Source organism: Eubalaena glacialis, chromosome 12, assembly GCF_028564815.1.
Source record: "Eubalaena glacialis isolate mEubGla1 chromosome 12, mEubGla1.1.hap2.+ XY, whole genome shotgun sequence".
Classification (NCBI taxonomy): domain Eukaryota; kingdom Metazoa; phylum Chordata; class Mammalia; order Artiodactyla; family Balaenidae; genus Eubalaena; species Eubalaena glacialis.
The window spans coordinates 70,100,212-70,115,729 of NC_083727.1; the positions used below are offsets into that span (position 1 = coordinate 70,100,212).

General features: G+C 38.8%; 1 protein-coding gene across 11 annotated transcripts in view; it reads right to left on the reverse strand.

The window, feature by feature from the left end:
• Positions 1 to 5,044: 5,044 nt before the first annotated feature.
• Positions 5,045 to 15,518, reverse strand: part of ORC3 (origin recognition complex subunit 3) — a 65,314-nt gene continuing 54,840 nt past the window's right edge. For 8 of the 11 annotated variants that reach the window (XM_061206746.1, XM_061206744.1, XM_061206748.1 and 5 more), the window contains 6 exons: positions 15,179 to 15,261; positions 14,164 to 14,264; positions 10,094 to 10,235; positions 8,356 to 8,472; positions 5,917 to 5,996; positions 5,045 to 5,425 (listed from right to left, as the gene is read on the reverse strand). In XM_061206746.1, coding sequence (XP_061062729.1) covers positions 5,320 to 5,425; positions 5,917 to 5,996; positions 8,356 to 8,472; positions 10,094 to 10,235; positions 14,164 to 14,264; positions 15,179 to 15,261 — 629 coding nt within the window. In that variant the 3' untranslated portion in view covers positions 5,045 to 5,319. Of the gene's footprint in view, positions 5,433 to 5,916; positions 5,997 to 8,355; positions 8,473 to 10,093; positions 10,236 to 14,163; positions 14,265 to 15,178; positions 15,262 to 15,518 lie in introns of all 11 variants that reach the window. The other 3 variants (XM_061206742.1, XM_061206739.1, XM_061206745.1) reach the window with 2 other exon arrangements.

The window sequence follows — 15,518 nt, forward strand, 5'->3', positions numbered from 1 at the left end:
CCGCTGGTATAGTGGGACAGCATTTTAGAATGCAAGCAGTAAGTTAAGACGTGGAGGAGGGGGGCAGAGCAACTGTAAACATGCTTTATCCCTTCTCACCCCAAAATGACGAACATTCTTTTATATAATAAGCATGTGTGAATTTTTATGTAGATTTAAATTTATAAAAGAGCTGGTTTTTATATTTTGAGGGCAAGATATGCTAAAAGGAAATCAGTGCTGGCAATCTGAATGGAGCCACAAGTAATATGTTTTAATTCTAGATTCAGCTTTGATCAAGAACAAAATTTCCTCCACAGCCAAGTTTCTGCTGTCCACCTTAGCAGGAAGTCCTAGCTCATAGGCTGCTTACTGATTTTAAGTAGTGTGTGAGGTGATTTCAGAAAATAAAAAATGCGGGCAACTTCTTGGACTTAGTTAATCCAAGATTTAGATGGACCCAGTAGGTGGTGATTAGTGCAAATCACCAGCCGCACTTTGAGTTCCCAAAGAGCCCTGAAAATGCTTCTAGTAAGTAAGTATCTACAGAATTTAGTGTGCTAACAGTCATCTTATTCTTTTACAGTAAAAGGCAGTGCTGGTGTGGTGCTGTACTCAGGTTACTGTAATGTGTTCAGTAAGTCACTATTAACAAGGCACATCACCAGGTATAGTTCTTTGTATTAGGAAAAACAGGCACAGGCAATCTGAAAAAAATAAAGATTCTAGGTTTAAAAATATCAAAGCTATCTTTGGCCTATGGCAAGACCTTATATCCCTACAGAAAATGGTTTCCAAATGAGACACTGATTGCATGAGCAGTATTAACTGGGGTGCTTTCCCAGGTTCTACCCACAGAGACTGCTTTAGAAGACTAAAGAAGTGGGGAGGGAAGACTTGGAATCTGTTTAAATATGCTCCCCCGCTGATCCAAGCAGCTAGGGTTGGAAATGACTATACAATATTTGCCTTGTTAGGGTTCTCTTTACTCCCTTACTTCACAATTATACAGTAATCGGTGTTAATAAGTGAATATCCTGCTCAAGCACCTAATGAGCCCGTCCTTGTCTACTCATTGGTAGGGCTCCAGCAATTCTCTGCTCCTGCCTCTGCCCTAGGTAAGGAGCATTAGCTCATTCAAAGACAGGGCCAGCAGTCCTCTCCTGCCTCCATTTCCTTTCTCTGTACTAGATCATTCCCATAAGCATAATAAACATGCTATTAAGTCTTTTGATCTTATAATCCCTCTCTAGCTATTACCTATTTTTCTGTTCTATAACCTTTAAAGCAGAACTCAAGAATTTTCTAAATTTCCAATCTTCTCCTCCCCCCCTCCTTTTGTCACCAAATTTTTTTATTAGGAAAAAAATCAAAACATAAAAGCTGAAAGATTGGTCCAACGATCCACTTAAAGGGAACAATTATTTTGCCATTATTTGCTTTATATGTATATTTTTAACTGCTTCAAACAACGTATACATGATGCATCTAAGAACAAGAGGGTTCTCCTACATAACTTCAATAACATTATCCCACTTAAAGTAATGCTTCCCTAATTTAACATCTAGTCCATATTCAGATTTTCCCATTTGTCCTCAAAATGTCTTTTGCAGCTTTCTCGCTAAAGCAGGATTCAATCAAGATTCTGACTTTCTGGAACAACTAGGCCTGTTTTGTTGAATGTTTCTTTGTCATTAATTAATTAATGTCATTAATTTAAACTTTTCTATCCCTTTGCACTTACTGTAAACTGGAAGTTAGGTCTAAAGCATTTATTAGTTTCAGGTTAAACCTTTTGTATAAGATGATGCTATGATCTCTGCAGTGTATCACACAAAGTATGGCTTTGTGTGATAAGTATGGACTAGTGATAAGTTTAGACACTTGTTAGGTCATCTGGTAGGTGATGGCTACCAGGCTTAGTCTTCACTATTCAACCACTCAGTCACCAATATATTCCACATTGCTAAATCTAATCAACATTTGACCTTAAAACACTTTGTTCAGTTGGCTTGCAAGGTACTAACCACACTTGCCTGATTCTCCTCCCATTACTGGCTGCTGGCCCCGTCTTCCTTTCTCTGAACTTTAAAACATAACCAGAGTTTGACCTTGGGCTCCTTGCCCCCTCTGCTCATACTCACTTTGGGAATCTCATCTAATCCTAAAGATGGTTATATTCGCCTCCCTGTGTGACCTTTCCACTTGGATATCTAATAAGAGGTCTGAAGACTTCCGTCCAAAACCAAACTCCTTGTTTTTGCCTCTTAAACTTCTCCTCAGCTAATGGCATCTCCATTCAGAAGTTTCTCAGCCAAAAAACAGCCCTGAATTCCTCACATCCTTCATCCGATCTTGGATCCATCTAAAATCTCACCATCTACTATTACTCTCGTTGAAGACATTTGTGTCTTGCTTGGATGATTTCAGTGACCTCCAAGTTGGTCTTTGTTTTGCCTTATTTGCGTCTCCTCACCTATTCCAGTCTATTCTCATAGCAGTCAGTGATCCCTTAAAGGTCTAAGTCTTTTACTTAGATGGCTTCCCACCTATAGACGTTAAGGACTTTACAGTAGTCTACAGGGCCGTAACTTACCTGCCCTCCACCCCACCTCACTCAGTTTTGAGTTTCCCTCTTGCTCACTGCGTGTCCCACACTGGCCACCTTTGCTGTTCCTCCAGTGCAGCTTGTGTACTGCCCTTAGGACCTCTGTTATTGCTGTTCTCTGTGTACGATGCACTTCTTCCATAAAACTTCATGGCTAAATCTTTTTGTTCAAACATCATCTCAGGCCTGTTCTGACCACTGTTTAAAATTGCAGCATGACGTCCTGCTTCTTTTTGCTGTTTGTTTTTTTTTGTTTTGTTTTTTTCTGTAATATACTATATAATTAATCATTGTACTCCCTTTGCTAGAATGCAATGAGGGCAAAGATCTGTGCTCACTGAAGTATCACAAGTGCCCGCAACAGTGCCTGGCACATGGTACGCGCTCAATAAATATTTTGTGAAAAAATTTCAAACTACTTCAACAGTTTGAAATTTTCAAACTTTTCAGATTAGTATTTCATTAAATGCAAGATTGAGCGCATCAGAATATCCCATTTGTAAGGTTTTACAGTATTAAGGAATGGACATAGTTAAGCTGACACTATAGGCTGGCTTGAGGGATTTGTGCTCCATTAATGGCTACCACAAATGAGCTTCATGTTTCAATTTTACAGCTTTCTGAATATTTACAAAACAGTTTCCATCCTGCTACTCTCTTACCTAATCTTTAAGTAGATAGTAAGAAAAATCAAAGTGGTTCAGTGCCTGACATGCATTTAGATAGGCTGAATTCAACTAAGTGCCTAGCAAAAGAAAAAGGAAGCAGGGCTCAGAGCCCTCAAGTGCCTCAGACTGACGTAAATCTGCTGGGTCTTTGTGAGGCCAGTTCCTCTGTACCTTACAGTGTAAGCATTTTGTCAAAAGGAATGGTTTCTAAACACAATTTTATCTGACGCTCATCTGCACCATTTGAAAGCTGAGGAAATTGCATTGTAGATACTGATGGTGTCTTCACGTTAATCAGACATGGAGTATTGCTGATTGCCTCACTTAGACAATAGGTGGAAAATCCTTAAAATCATTCACACATTCTTTCCCTAGATTTTACCAACCATAGTCAAAAATGAAACACATGATCGAGGGCACCTCTGATTGGAGGGGAATGGCTAGAGAATACTGAGAAAATATAGTGACCTAGCTGCTGTTAAGATAAATCGTGGAAAACTTCACACAGTAGAAATCTATTCTCTGCTCTGATCATGAGCATTGGCAGAGGCTCTGCTCCATGCCCTCATTCAGGGACCCCTAGATGACAGAGGCTCTGCCTTCAACACATGGATTCCAAGGTGTCAAAAGCCTCTTATTTGTCCAGTTTCTTCCTTATTGGTGGTGGTGTTTGTGTTTACATATCATAAATTCCTTACTTTCCAAGTTGACAGCCCTTTGTGCATATGTACATTTTTTTTTTCATATGTACATTTTTAAAAATTCTGCTGAATAAGAAATCCTGGCATCTTTTAGATGAAGACAATAAGACTTTTAATCTATCTGAACTAATGCTACTCTGGTAATTGTCTCAAAGCTTTGTAGGGCTAGACACTTTCTGCTCTGGCTTGCAATTATTTCTGGTACCTTGGGATTTACCTTTCTTTTTAACCCTGGCAACATTCTGACGATTTGTTTTGGAGTATATTTCATCTAGCACTTTTAGTTTTTGGAGCGGGAAGTGGGGAAGGGAGCATTTATCCATTAATGTCATCTCGGCCCACCCTGTTGCCAGAGGGCTAAGATGCCCTTTATACTCATAATACCTCCTTTACACTCCAGAATTAATGAAGTTTAAGTTATATATTAAGTTTGTTTATATTAAATTTTAAAACAGTTATACATTAAATTTGTCCTCGAAGCACACACACACAAAAAGACCCGCAAGTACACAGTTCTAAGGTTTGCAACTAAAACAGTCTTCACTGAATTTGGACTTTTTTTCTCCTGGTCATATTTGCATGGTAATTTTGGTATGTTAGTGAGTATACTTAAAGACACATCCCAGAATTCTCTTGGAAATAGAATATTAAATAATGAACTTGAGGTCTCTTTGTTTCATTGTCTTGATGAGTTCTTGTCATGGAAGAGATTCAGATGTCATTTCATCTGAGTCTTAAAAGGTTGATGTGATTTGTAAAGGCCTTAGAGGCTCTAAGACTCCATAACGGGTCATCCTTAAGTAGAATATTTACTGCCTTTAAACATAAAGCCAAACAACTTGGGACTTTTTTAAGTTGTAAGACTAAAGGAAATGGGGCAGCAGAGGCAGTTTTAGAACCTCTGTAGTCACTAGGAGAAACCTCTAGAATGTTCATCTTATTACATAATTTACTAAAGTGAGGAATGCCAGTGCAAGAAACTGGGGGAGCAGGAATAAGTACTATTAAATCAAATGCATATTAATAGATACTCCTAGACAAAGGAATTTATTACATTTATACATTATGTATGTTCAAGAACAATTTATTCATAATTTCTTAATGACTGAAAATTGCAGTGATACTCTGAGAGAGGTTCTACTTGCAATGTTAGCATGTTACTTGTTGGATTCTAAAGTACTCCAAAGGTGCTTTGATACATTCCTGATAGGGATTAACAGTCTACTTTTCTGTTTAAACATCACACAGGGATTACACATTATTCTTCTTCCCAAGCAATCTTCCTCTACCAGTGTGTAAATATGATTGGTCTCCTTTTTCTCTTAAGCTAAATGCTATCTTTCTGGCTTCACTCATTTGCTTTCTAGCAGCCTCCCCATGTTAGCCTTGCCACATGGTCAGTCTTCTGTTTGGTAGGCTTTATAAATCCTAAAAGTTCTAGTTCAGAAACAGCTCTAATAAACCGAGCACTGGAGGCTATAGCTAAGGAAATTCACCATGTACTTCTGACAAAAAGGGGTTAAAATCTCAATGTTAAAACATTATTTAGTAAACTGAATACATACTACTAAATTAAACTAAAACCCTAACTGGAAAACATTAAATGTAATTAGACTCTACTGTCAATAAGACACGAATGGAAAAGTGTGTAACACTTGTCCGGTTCTCATTTTTCACAGAGTATGAAAACTGCTTCCCTGCCAACTTCTTAAAGTATATTAATAACCTTAGAAAAATAGAGAATTCAATAATGACCATTTTTGGTGAATTTTGGAATATGACCTTTATATAAGTTTTAGACCAAATAGTTTAGATTATTGGGCCATTTTAAATTCGGAATAAGTATTTAGAAACGAGTTATTCTGGGATGGTATGGTTAAATCTCTAATGTAGATCTGGAGAAACTATAAACTATTCTGTATGCTTACTTGGACACTGTAGAATTGATTTTAAAGGATACTGGATAATTTCATTCCTTTCTTCTGAGGTTACAGAATTTGCATCCATTTTTTCAGCAGCTGTCACAACTGTTGCAAAGGCCTTTTGAGAGATAGGACAAAAGAAGATAAAAATCTCTGCCACTGCCAAACATCTTTTATTGCACTTGATGGCTCTGTATTTAAGCCAGGTCAAGCACTGCTGCTGCTGGTAGTTGACACATTTTTAAAAATTATACCAAATTTCAGAGTCTCAAAACTACATTGATGATCACTATAAATAAGTACACAAAAACAGAAATATAGATCAATGGTACAGGATAGAAAGCCCAGAGGTAAACCCACACACATATGGTCACCTAATTTACGACAAAGGAGGCAAGAACATACAAGAGGCTGAAGACAGCCTCTTCAATAAGTGGTGCTAGGAAAACTGGACAGCTACATGTAAAAGAATGAAATTAGAACTCTCTAACACCATACACAAAAATAAACTCCAAATGGATTAAAGACCTAAATGTAAGACCAGACACTATAAAACTCTTAGAGGAAAATATAGGAAAAACACTCTTTGACATAAACCACAGCAGGGTCTTTTTTGACCCACCTCCTAGAGTAATGGAAATAAAAACAAAAATAAACAAATGGGACCTAATGAAACTTAAAAGCTTTTGCACAGCAAAGGAAACCATAAACAAGACAAAAAGACAACCCTCAGAATGGGAGAAAATATTTGCAAATGAAACAACAGACAAAGGATTAATCTCCAAAATATACAAACAGCTCATGGAGCTCAATATCAAAAAAACAAACAATCCAATTAAAAAATGGGTGGAAGACCTAAATAGACATTTCACCAAAGAAGACATACAGATGGCCAAGAGGCACATGAAAAGATGCTCAACATCACTAATTATTAGAGAAATGCAAATCAAAACTACAATGAGATATCATCTCACACCAGTCAGAATGGCCATCATCAAAAAATCTACAAACAATAAATGCTGGAGAGGGTGTGGAGAAAAGGGAACCCCCTTGCACTGTTGGTGGGAATGTAAATTGATACAGCCACTATGGAGAACAGTATGGAGGTTCCTTAGAAAACTAAAAATAGAACTACCATACGACCCAGCAATCCCAATACTGGGCATATACCCTGAGAAAACCATAATTCAAAAAGAGTCACGTACCACAATGTTCATTGCAGCACTATTTACAATAGCCAGGACATGGAAGCAACCTAAGTGTCCATTGACAGATGAATGGATAAAGAAGATGTGGCATATATATACAATGGAATATTACTCAGCCATAAAAAGAAACGAAATTGAGTTATTTGTAGTGAGGTGGGTGGACCTAGAGTCTGTCATACAGAGTGAAGTCAGAAAGAGGAAAACAAATACCATATGCTAACAGATATATATGGAATCTAAAAAAAAACAATGGTTCTGAAGAACCTAGCGGCAGGACAGGAATAAAGACACAGACGTAGAGAAGAGACTTGAGGACACGGGGAGGGGGAAGGGTAAGCTGGGACGAAGTGAGAGAGTGGCATGGACATATATACGCTACCAAATGTAAAATAGATAGCTAGTGGGAAGCAGCCGCATAGCACAGGGAGATCTGCTCTGTGCTCTGTGACCACCTAGAGGGGTGGGATAGGGAGGGTGGGAGGGAGACGCAAGAGGGAGGGGATATGGGGACGTATGTATGCATGCATATGGCTGATTCACTTTGTTGTACAACAGAAACTAACACAGTATTGTGAAGCAATTACACTCCAATAAAGAGCTATTAAAAATAAAGTATTGCGCGCTCTGCATAAGAAAACAAAATCAAAAGATAATGGAATGGTTTCTGAATAATCTTATATTTCAGAGAACTAAGAAATGTGCAGAGAAAAACAGGAAGCAAAACTATTCAAAGTTGAAAAGCAAAGGATGCCCTGTATCCTCTACTCTAACCTCCATCTCCCAGGAAAATGCCTATTTTTCTTGGAAGCAGCCAATTATGCATATTTTTAAATGGTGACATTTGTCAAATAGGGCCTTTAACAGAGTTAACTTTTGTGTAGTTATTCCAATATTTTCTTTTCTTTTATGCAATAAGGGAAATGCTAGTTAATAATGTACTTCTTTATTCTGTGGAATAACGGAACTGACCTAAACTGTTTAGCTTTTGCTAAACATACTAAAATGTACTTATTTTGACCTGGCATGGATGCAGAATTGGCTCGGTTGAAGGTGTGGGGTCAGAGTGCAGGGGTTTGTGTGGGACTGTTGAGCAGTTAGCTGCTTTTCTGGAGAAACTTGCCAGGTGATTTATAATGCTTTCCAAACCAAAGACAGGGCATTGAAAAAATAAGAGGTGAGTTTCAAAGTACCAAAAGTATAAAAACATTCCAGGAAAGTTGTCATGGATGGTTAGACACATAGACAGCTTGCTCTTTCCCCCTGACCTACCTCCGACCAGTCCACAAGGTTGATTAGCCTGCTGCACTCCAGGTGCAGTTTATATGCTATGCAGATGTCTGGGGCGACATTTGGAATACAACCTTCTTCACTTCTCAGTGCTTCATTCTAAAAATAACAGTAAACTAAGATAACTACCTTTCAGAAATGATGAGGAACAAAATCAGACATTAATTAACCTGCTAACCTGAATTTAGTAAGCCAATAAGTGGAGTCTTTGGTTTCCTTTATTTTGTGAGTTGCACCTACTCTCCAATAGTTAGCTGGTTGTTTAGGATGAGGTCTTGGTCAAAATCCCTCTAGCTCCTAATCACTAGATGAATACAGCCAGGATCAGAAGACAAGCATATTCTTCATTTTCATCATAAATTATTAATTTTTTTCATTTTAATCATACATTATTCATTATTGAGACTTTAATGCATTTCTGGTTTCCATAAAAGTTTATGGAATTTTGTGGATTTTCAATAAAATGCCACTTCCAACATTTGTAATTACATGAATTCTAGCAATTACTATACTGTATTAATAAATACGAACACACCACTACCAGGGATATAAGTTATCTCTCAAAGAAGACTACTGTCAACACTGCAGATCCTAACCTCTACAAAACCATCAGTGTTTTTTCAACCTATGTGAAAATGATGGTTCTTATTAAGAAACAAAATCTCTCTCAAACATACACATGGGAATTATATCCTTCCCAAAACTGCTGAAATCGCACCAGTTCTCTTCTGTGACTTACTACTAGCCAAAAAGATTATGTAAAGAGTTTTAATTTGTGGTTTATATAATAAAAATAATTGATATTTTGTGCCTTAAATATGAAATTATTCAAGTACCCCACTACCACCATCATTGAAAAATCACTGATTTACATCTTCCTACTCAGTATTCTCTTGTAAGGCTTAGCGTGTTTGTGTGCCATTTTGGACAGGAAACCAATACATCGGAACTCTCTTCATAGGTTTTATGGAGTCACTTCTTAAGTATCCTCTGTTGCAAGATTTCTAGGTGTTTAACTGAGTTGATAACTTATTAACAAATTAACAATTTAATATTAACTTAGCAAATTATCAAGAAATTACTTTGTATATAACTGAAATATAGCTTACTGAGCTGTTTAAAATGATCACGTTACCTGGTCATAAGAAAGTTAGTTTTAAAAATTCTGAACTGTCTTGAACTCTCCGTTTAAAGAACAACTTGGAACTGGCAAATGTGTCTGGAGTTTAGCAGTTTTATCCCTGGCATATTGCTGGCTGTCCCCTATATTCAGCTCTGGAGATAATCTCAGAGCAGATCTTTCTTTGGTTTAAAATCCAAGATGAAATTCCTTTTTTTTTTTGCATCAGAAACAATCATTTGGATCTTTTAAGTAATTTCACTGGGCCATATGGTTTGACCTGTTATCTGCTGTTATGTCTGTAAGAAACCTTTCCTTTATTTTCAAGAGTAGTAGCATTATTCTCAAGTCTTAGTGCCTATGATCTGGTTTTATCACATGAAGGAGAAGACAATTACGCATGATCAAAAGTTGGCAGTGTTAGTTCATTGGCTTAGAAAAAGCCCTCTAAAAATCTAAAGAATTTTTAAAAATATCTGAAAGAGGTGCAACCCTGAGCTGCCAGTTCCCTGTTCATTAGAACTGCAAATTTACAATATTTTTGTGATACATAAAGCCTGGAGTCTGAACTAAATTGTCAGAGAAATGACTGCTTCTTACCTTGAGGTAATAATATGGGTTGTTGAGTGCGGTATGGAGGGCGATCCGCGGGGCAGCGTTCAGGTGCTGGCGAAGGGTGTGGGCAGCACTGAAGTACAGCACCTCATGCAGAGGCTGTGTCTCTGGAAGCAGGAGGTATTCTCTGAAACCACCAAAGTCAGGTATCAGCTTTTAGATAAGCACAGGTCTATTTTCAATAAACCACTTTTGTCAGTCCTCTGTAGAGGGCTGAGCAACTTACCGAAAAAGCAAAATCAACAATAGCCAAAACCAACCAAATATCAAATCCAGTGCAGCTGCACTCCGAATTCTACTTCTCCATGTAATATTGTTTAAAACTTTGACTCTCTGGTGTACAAGAAACTATATTTTAGTTCTGATTTAAATTTCTAGGAACAAATGTATATAAATTACATTTCTGCTCAAAATCTTTTTTTTTTAAACGTCTTTATTGGAGTATAATTGTTTTACAATTGTGTGTTAGTTTCTGCTTTAATACAAAGTGAATCAGCTATATGTATACATATGTCCCCATATCTCCTCCTTCTTGCGTCTCCCTCCCACCCTCCCTATCCCACCCCTCTAGGTGGACACAAAGCACCGAGCCGATCTCCCTGTGCTATGTGCCTGCTTCCCACTTTGCTCAAAATATTTAAGGTAGAATTTCTTAAAGTATAAATGAATACTTTCTTAAATTACTTAGGAAACAGAGGTATCCATATTCCTTATCATAGCAAACATTCAACTCCTGGCAGTGTTAGACACAGGCCTCAGACCTGGAATTAAGAGTTCAGGAAATTCTTTTTTGATCACAGAAATATCTCTCATAGAAGTAATATAGATAAAGTTTTTTATGTGTTAGACTTCCTCCTTACTTTATAGGCAGAAAAGGCTAAATTTTAGCTTCAGAGTATTAAAAACAAGGAAATCATTTATCATTAAAATTTCAATTATTAAAAAAATACCACTGTAACTTGGGATTCTTCTGTCTTATTTATGAGCTAGATAATAAACCAATTTTAATGAAATCTGAACTTAAAAAATAAAGCATTAAAAATTTCATCTGAATATATAATGAGCCTATCAGCTGGTATGAGCCGTGACAGCCGTGGTTCCTGGGTGGCCTAGAGGGTAGCAAACTGGAAGGGAGAAGCTCTGGCACCAATAACCCAAAGACAGATTAATAAGTCACTAACTTGATTAAAGCAGTTAACTCACATGCCTTCATAAAGATTTCTGGGGCTTAGTTAGTCCTGGGCCTAAAGTATTTTGGTCACATGAGAGATTTGTATCAGCTCCCTTTCCCACCGGTGCAGGCAGAACCAAGCAGCTCCCTCAGCCCAGCCACTGGGGAAATTACTCTGCTTCCTGGTGTCCTGGCTTTCTTCCCTCCTGGAGAGGATACCAGGGCCTAGAAAAATCCCACCACACCTGCTCCACCCGTGTGGTCTGGCTCTGAGGAAGAGAGGACGCAGAGAGGGCATGAGCCATGTCCCTCCCTCCCCACCATCTCCGTCCTGCCCGCCTCAAGAGCTCCTGGCCCCCTGCTCATTTAGCTTCCAGATGCTGCTCCTTCTTCAGAGTCACTGGAATAAAGCCCATGTGCAAAGAGCATTATGATTCTGACTTGGCCCTAAGAACCAGCATTCTATACCTCAAGTACTGCTAACATCTGACTCGAGATTAAGCTATTTAGCTGTAGTCTCAGGAATGGTTTCTGTGATGTCAGCTGCCTCCCTGGATGGCTGGCTACCCATTTGTAATTTCTGACCATAAACTTTTCCAATCCCAACCTCAGGCTGTTTTCTCCCCAGTCATTATACATAATGGTCATTAAAAGATCACGTTGGAGTCCTTGCTCTGTAATAAGGACTGGAAATCTAACAAGGCAACCAGGTAAGAGTCAGTTTCAGAAAAAGTTTTGTCTCATATTTGTCCTCCTCTCCCTTTTTAACATCTTTATTTAATTTTCAGAGATTCAGATAATTCTCAAGGTAAAAGGCCTTGTTAGATATCCTCAAAGAACCTCCAGAGTCCAAATACTTGCCTGTATTTTGTTTCCACTGGGCTATGTTAGTTGAAAAATACTGACAAAACAACATCATATATTAGAATTTTTATCCAACTCCAAATTTGGAGGCTGGCGCGGACATCAGCAGTGAGTCTGGCACCGGAGCTCTGCATGATGCTCAGTTTAGACTCAGAGCGGAGTCCACAAGCAGAAGAGCCGGTGGTCTGGGGGAGCTGGTAGGACCACTTAGTATCCACAAGGGCTACAAAGTTGAAGCTTGTATTTTGGTGAAAACGGTAACTTAGAAAGTGGCAACTTATTCTCATTTCTCAGTAGTTTCAGCAAGAGCTGCTCATGGTGTACGGGGAACTCTACTTCCTGGAGTCGGTTGCTTATAGTTATCTTTCAAGGACCTCTTTTCTCCAGAACTCCAAGCTCTGTTCAAACATCTGTGGTGTGGTCTTTGGGGACAGTGTGGGGAGAGAGAGCGGGCCTTCTGAAAGATGTCAGCAGACTGGGACTAACTATGTGACTTTCCAAAAGTCATAGCCTCTCTCTGGGCTTTAGCTGCCACATGACTCCTCAGGTCCCATTTAGCTCTAACATGCTACAGTCATAATCTCTTCCCTGCTGGGATACTCAATCTTGGTAAAGATAGTAAATCCTGGCATGGAAATTTTTGTGATTTCACAATACAACACATTTCAATCATGCCCACCCAGCTTTATTTCAATAACTGCTCAGGAAGGTGAAAAGTCAGGCATATTAGGTCAAAGATCATAAAAGGGGAATGGTTGGTTGGTTTCAGAGCCTACAATTGGGGATTTGTGGGAATGCAGAAAGGAACATGACATTTGACCTATAAATTATGCCAAATTACACTGTAAAATCATTTTTAGCAACTACAATGGTCACAACTTGGTAAAAGGGAAAAACCAGGAACTTGGGGCTAGAAACTACAAGAACAGGAAGGCCCAGTAGGGCAAGGTTAATTCTATGAGTTTTCCAAGGTCATTTCTAGCCAGTAGGTCACTTTTATGTGACCCATTTCTCTCACTTTAACCTTCCTCTTGTCATACTTGGTTGATCGTTTCGACCTCTGTCCTGACATTAGTAATTTCTCCCCCAGCGACCAGGAAAAATGACTCTGCCCCAAAACTGTCCTGGAAAATGGAACTGTTCACTTTCAAGAAGGACAGGCAATTTATCAGAAAACCACTCTTTGTCTTCAATAACTGAGCTGCTTTTTTTTTTAGTACTTGATTCTAGTCAGTGCCTAGCCTGCTGCTGAGTTTCAACTGCCATTAAAAAACAGAATAAGCAATGACAAAGAACAGTTTTTTCCCTGTTTAACTATTAAATCATTTTATTTTTCAGACCTCTCATTTTTTTCCTATATGGCATGTCCCACCTGCAGGTTAGGTATGTGATTTTAAAGAGCTACACAGAGCTGGCTTTTGGGAAATCCAAATATCAGAATGATCTGGGTTTCCCAAGAAAGGAATCTCCTTAAAATACAGGTAGGACTGGTGGACTTCTAGACTGACTCTGAGTGCCCTGCTCACCATGCGTCTGTGCTGCCATGATCCTGAGTTGCACCGGTATCCCTCAGAATTAGAAACCCTTTACTCAGGAGAAAATAGGGTATTACAGCTGGGCTGGGCTGTTTTCTGGGTTTGGCTCAGATCCAGCATACTTTGAGCAAAGACAGAGCAAGGATTAAGTGTAATGCAAACACTCTGCTACTAGGGGGAAAACACTCACTTTTCTGTTTCCTGTTCTGTTTCCATCCCCACCCCCGCCCAGGCCTAAAGAACTAGATCAAATTTAAACCTGTGTTCTCGAACTGGCAGTAAAAGAATGAACTAAGCCATCTGCTGAGCCACCTTAATAAGGATGGGAAAGGAATAGAAATTACAAGTCTGCGCTGGACGGAGGGCCTCGGGGAGCAAAAAGCCTAATCCAGAAGTGTCCCGGACTGGCTGCGGACAGCTGTCACACCAGTGCGATTTGGGCAAATAGCCTGATTTTTAGCGCTGAAGAACGACAACGGACTCACCTCACCAGACTGTCGATGAAGCTCACAAGTTGTTCTCTGAGGACTTCAAACTTGGTCTGCCTCTTACTTGTTCTTCTTAACTCCTTCATTTCCAGTAATGACTGTGGATGGAAGAACACACCTTTTCTGGTGATTCTGAGACAGAAAGCCCCTCAGAGGGCAGCTCTGTTGCTCACGCAGAGGCAGCTGATGCCCTTTCCATACGACGGAATGTACAGAGAAAGAACCAGATCAAAAGGGGTTGTGTTTATCTTTTATTTTTCAGGACTGGGAAGAATCTCTCCTCCTAGGTACTTTGCTTCAAAAAATACCAAGTGACTTTTCAGGGAAAGAGGAGAAGGGCAGTTTACGTCGTTACTAAGTTATAGGGCAGAGTGCTCCCGAGCCACAGCCCATTCATTCATTTGAGAAAAGGACTTCCAAGAAGAGGAGAAAACGCTTGCTCTTTGTCATGCTAACAGAATAGATTCCACATGCTTTGTTTTGCTTAGATTGATATTTTATTCTACGTTTATCATAACTTGGTATCATGGTTTACAGAAGGTTCTTTACTTTGACAACCAAGATCCTAAAGTTAGAACTATCTGAAAAAGGCTATACTAGACACACTGTGGCTCAATTTCTGCTCTATACTCAATATGCATTTCTTTAAAAAATCAAGAAAAGTATCTAAAACTAAAGAGTCTCTTCTGAACCTCTCAATTTGATCAAACTGACAAACAAATACATCAGATAAATCATCAGATTCCTTTTTGCAACCAGGTTCCCATTTTCCCTTATTACTAGTTAATTCTCTTTCCCTCTGAGGCTATCGGAACAGTTTCCACCGACTTCTACACGGAGAATGAGGATAGCAGTGGGATAAACAGGATGTTCAATTTATAAGTGAGTTACAAAGTCTGCTTTGTTCCTAGTTGTGGTTTAAAAATGAAAACAAAAACATGCAGGCAGAGCTAATCTAGAGCACACGGGAGCATCAAGGGATGTGGCTGGAAGGATAAGGAAGTGATCTGACCTTCTGAAGATGATAGAGGTCTGTCTTCTGAAGTCCCTTTGACTGTGACTCAGAAGTATCTTCTTCTTCTTCTTTGGCTTCTGCTTTTAATACAAAACCAACATACAGCAGCTTGGGTAAATCCATTTAAGAGAACAAACATTTCTACTACTCCAAGGGAAATAAAATTTCATCCTTTTTTTTTTTTTTTAATGTGGCAGGGGATCAAGGTTCCATCACATAAATGATTTCTTCCAGAAGCTGAAGGTCAATAAATATTACATAAGTTACGCTGCAGAGAGGTCTTCAAAGAAACCAGCTACTGAATTTTAAAAATGTGACCAACAGTGAGAACAAAACA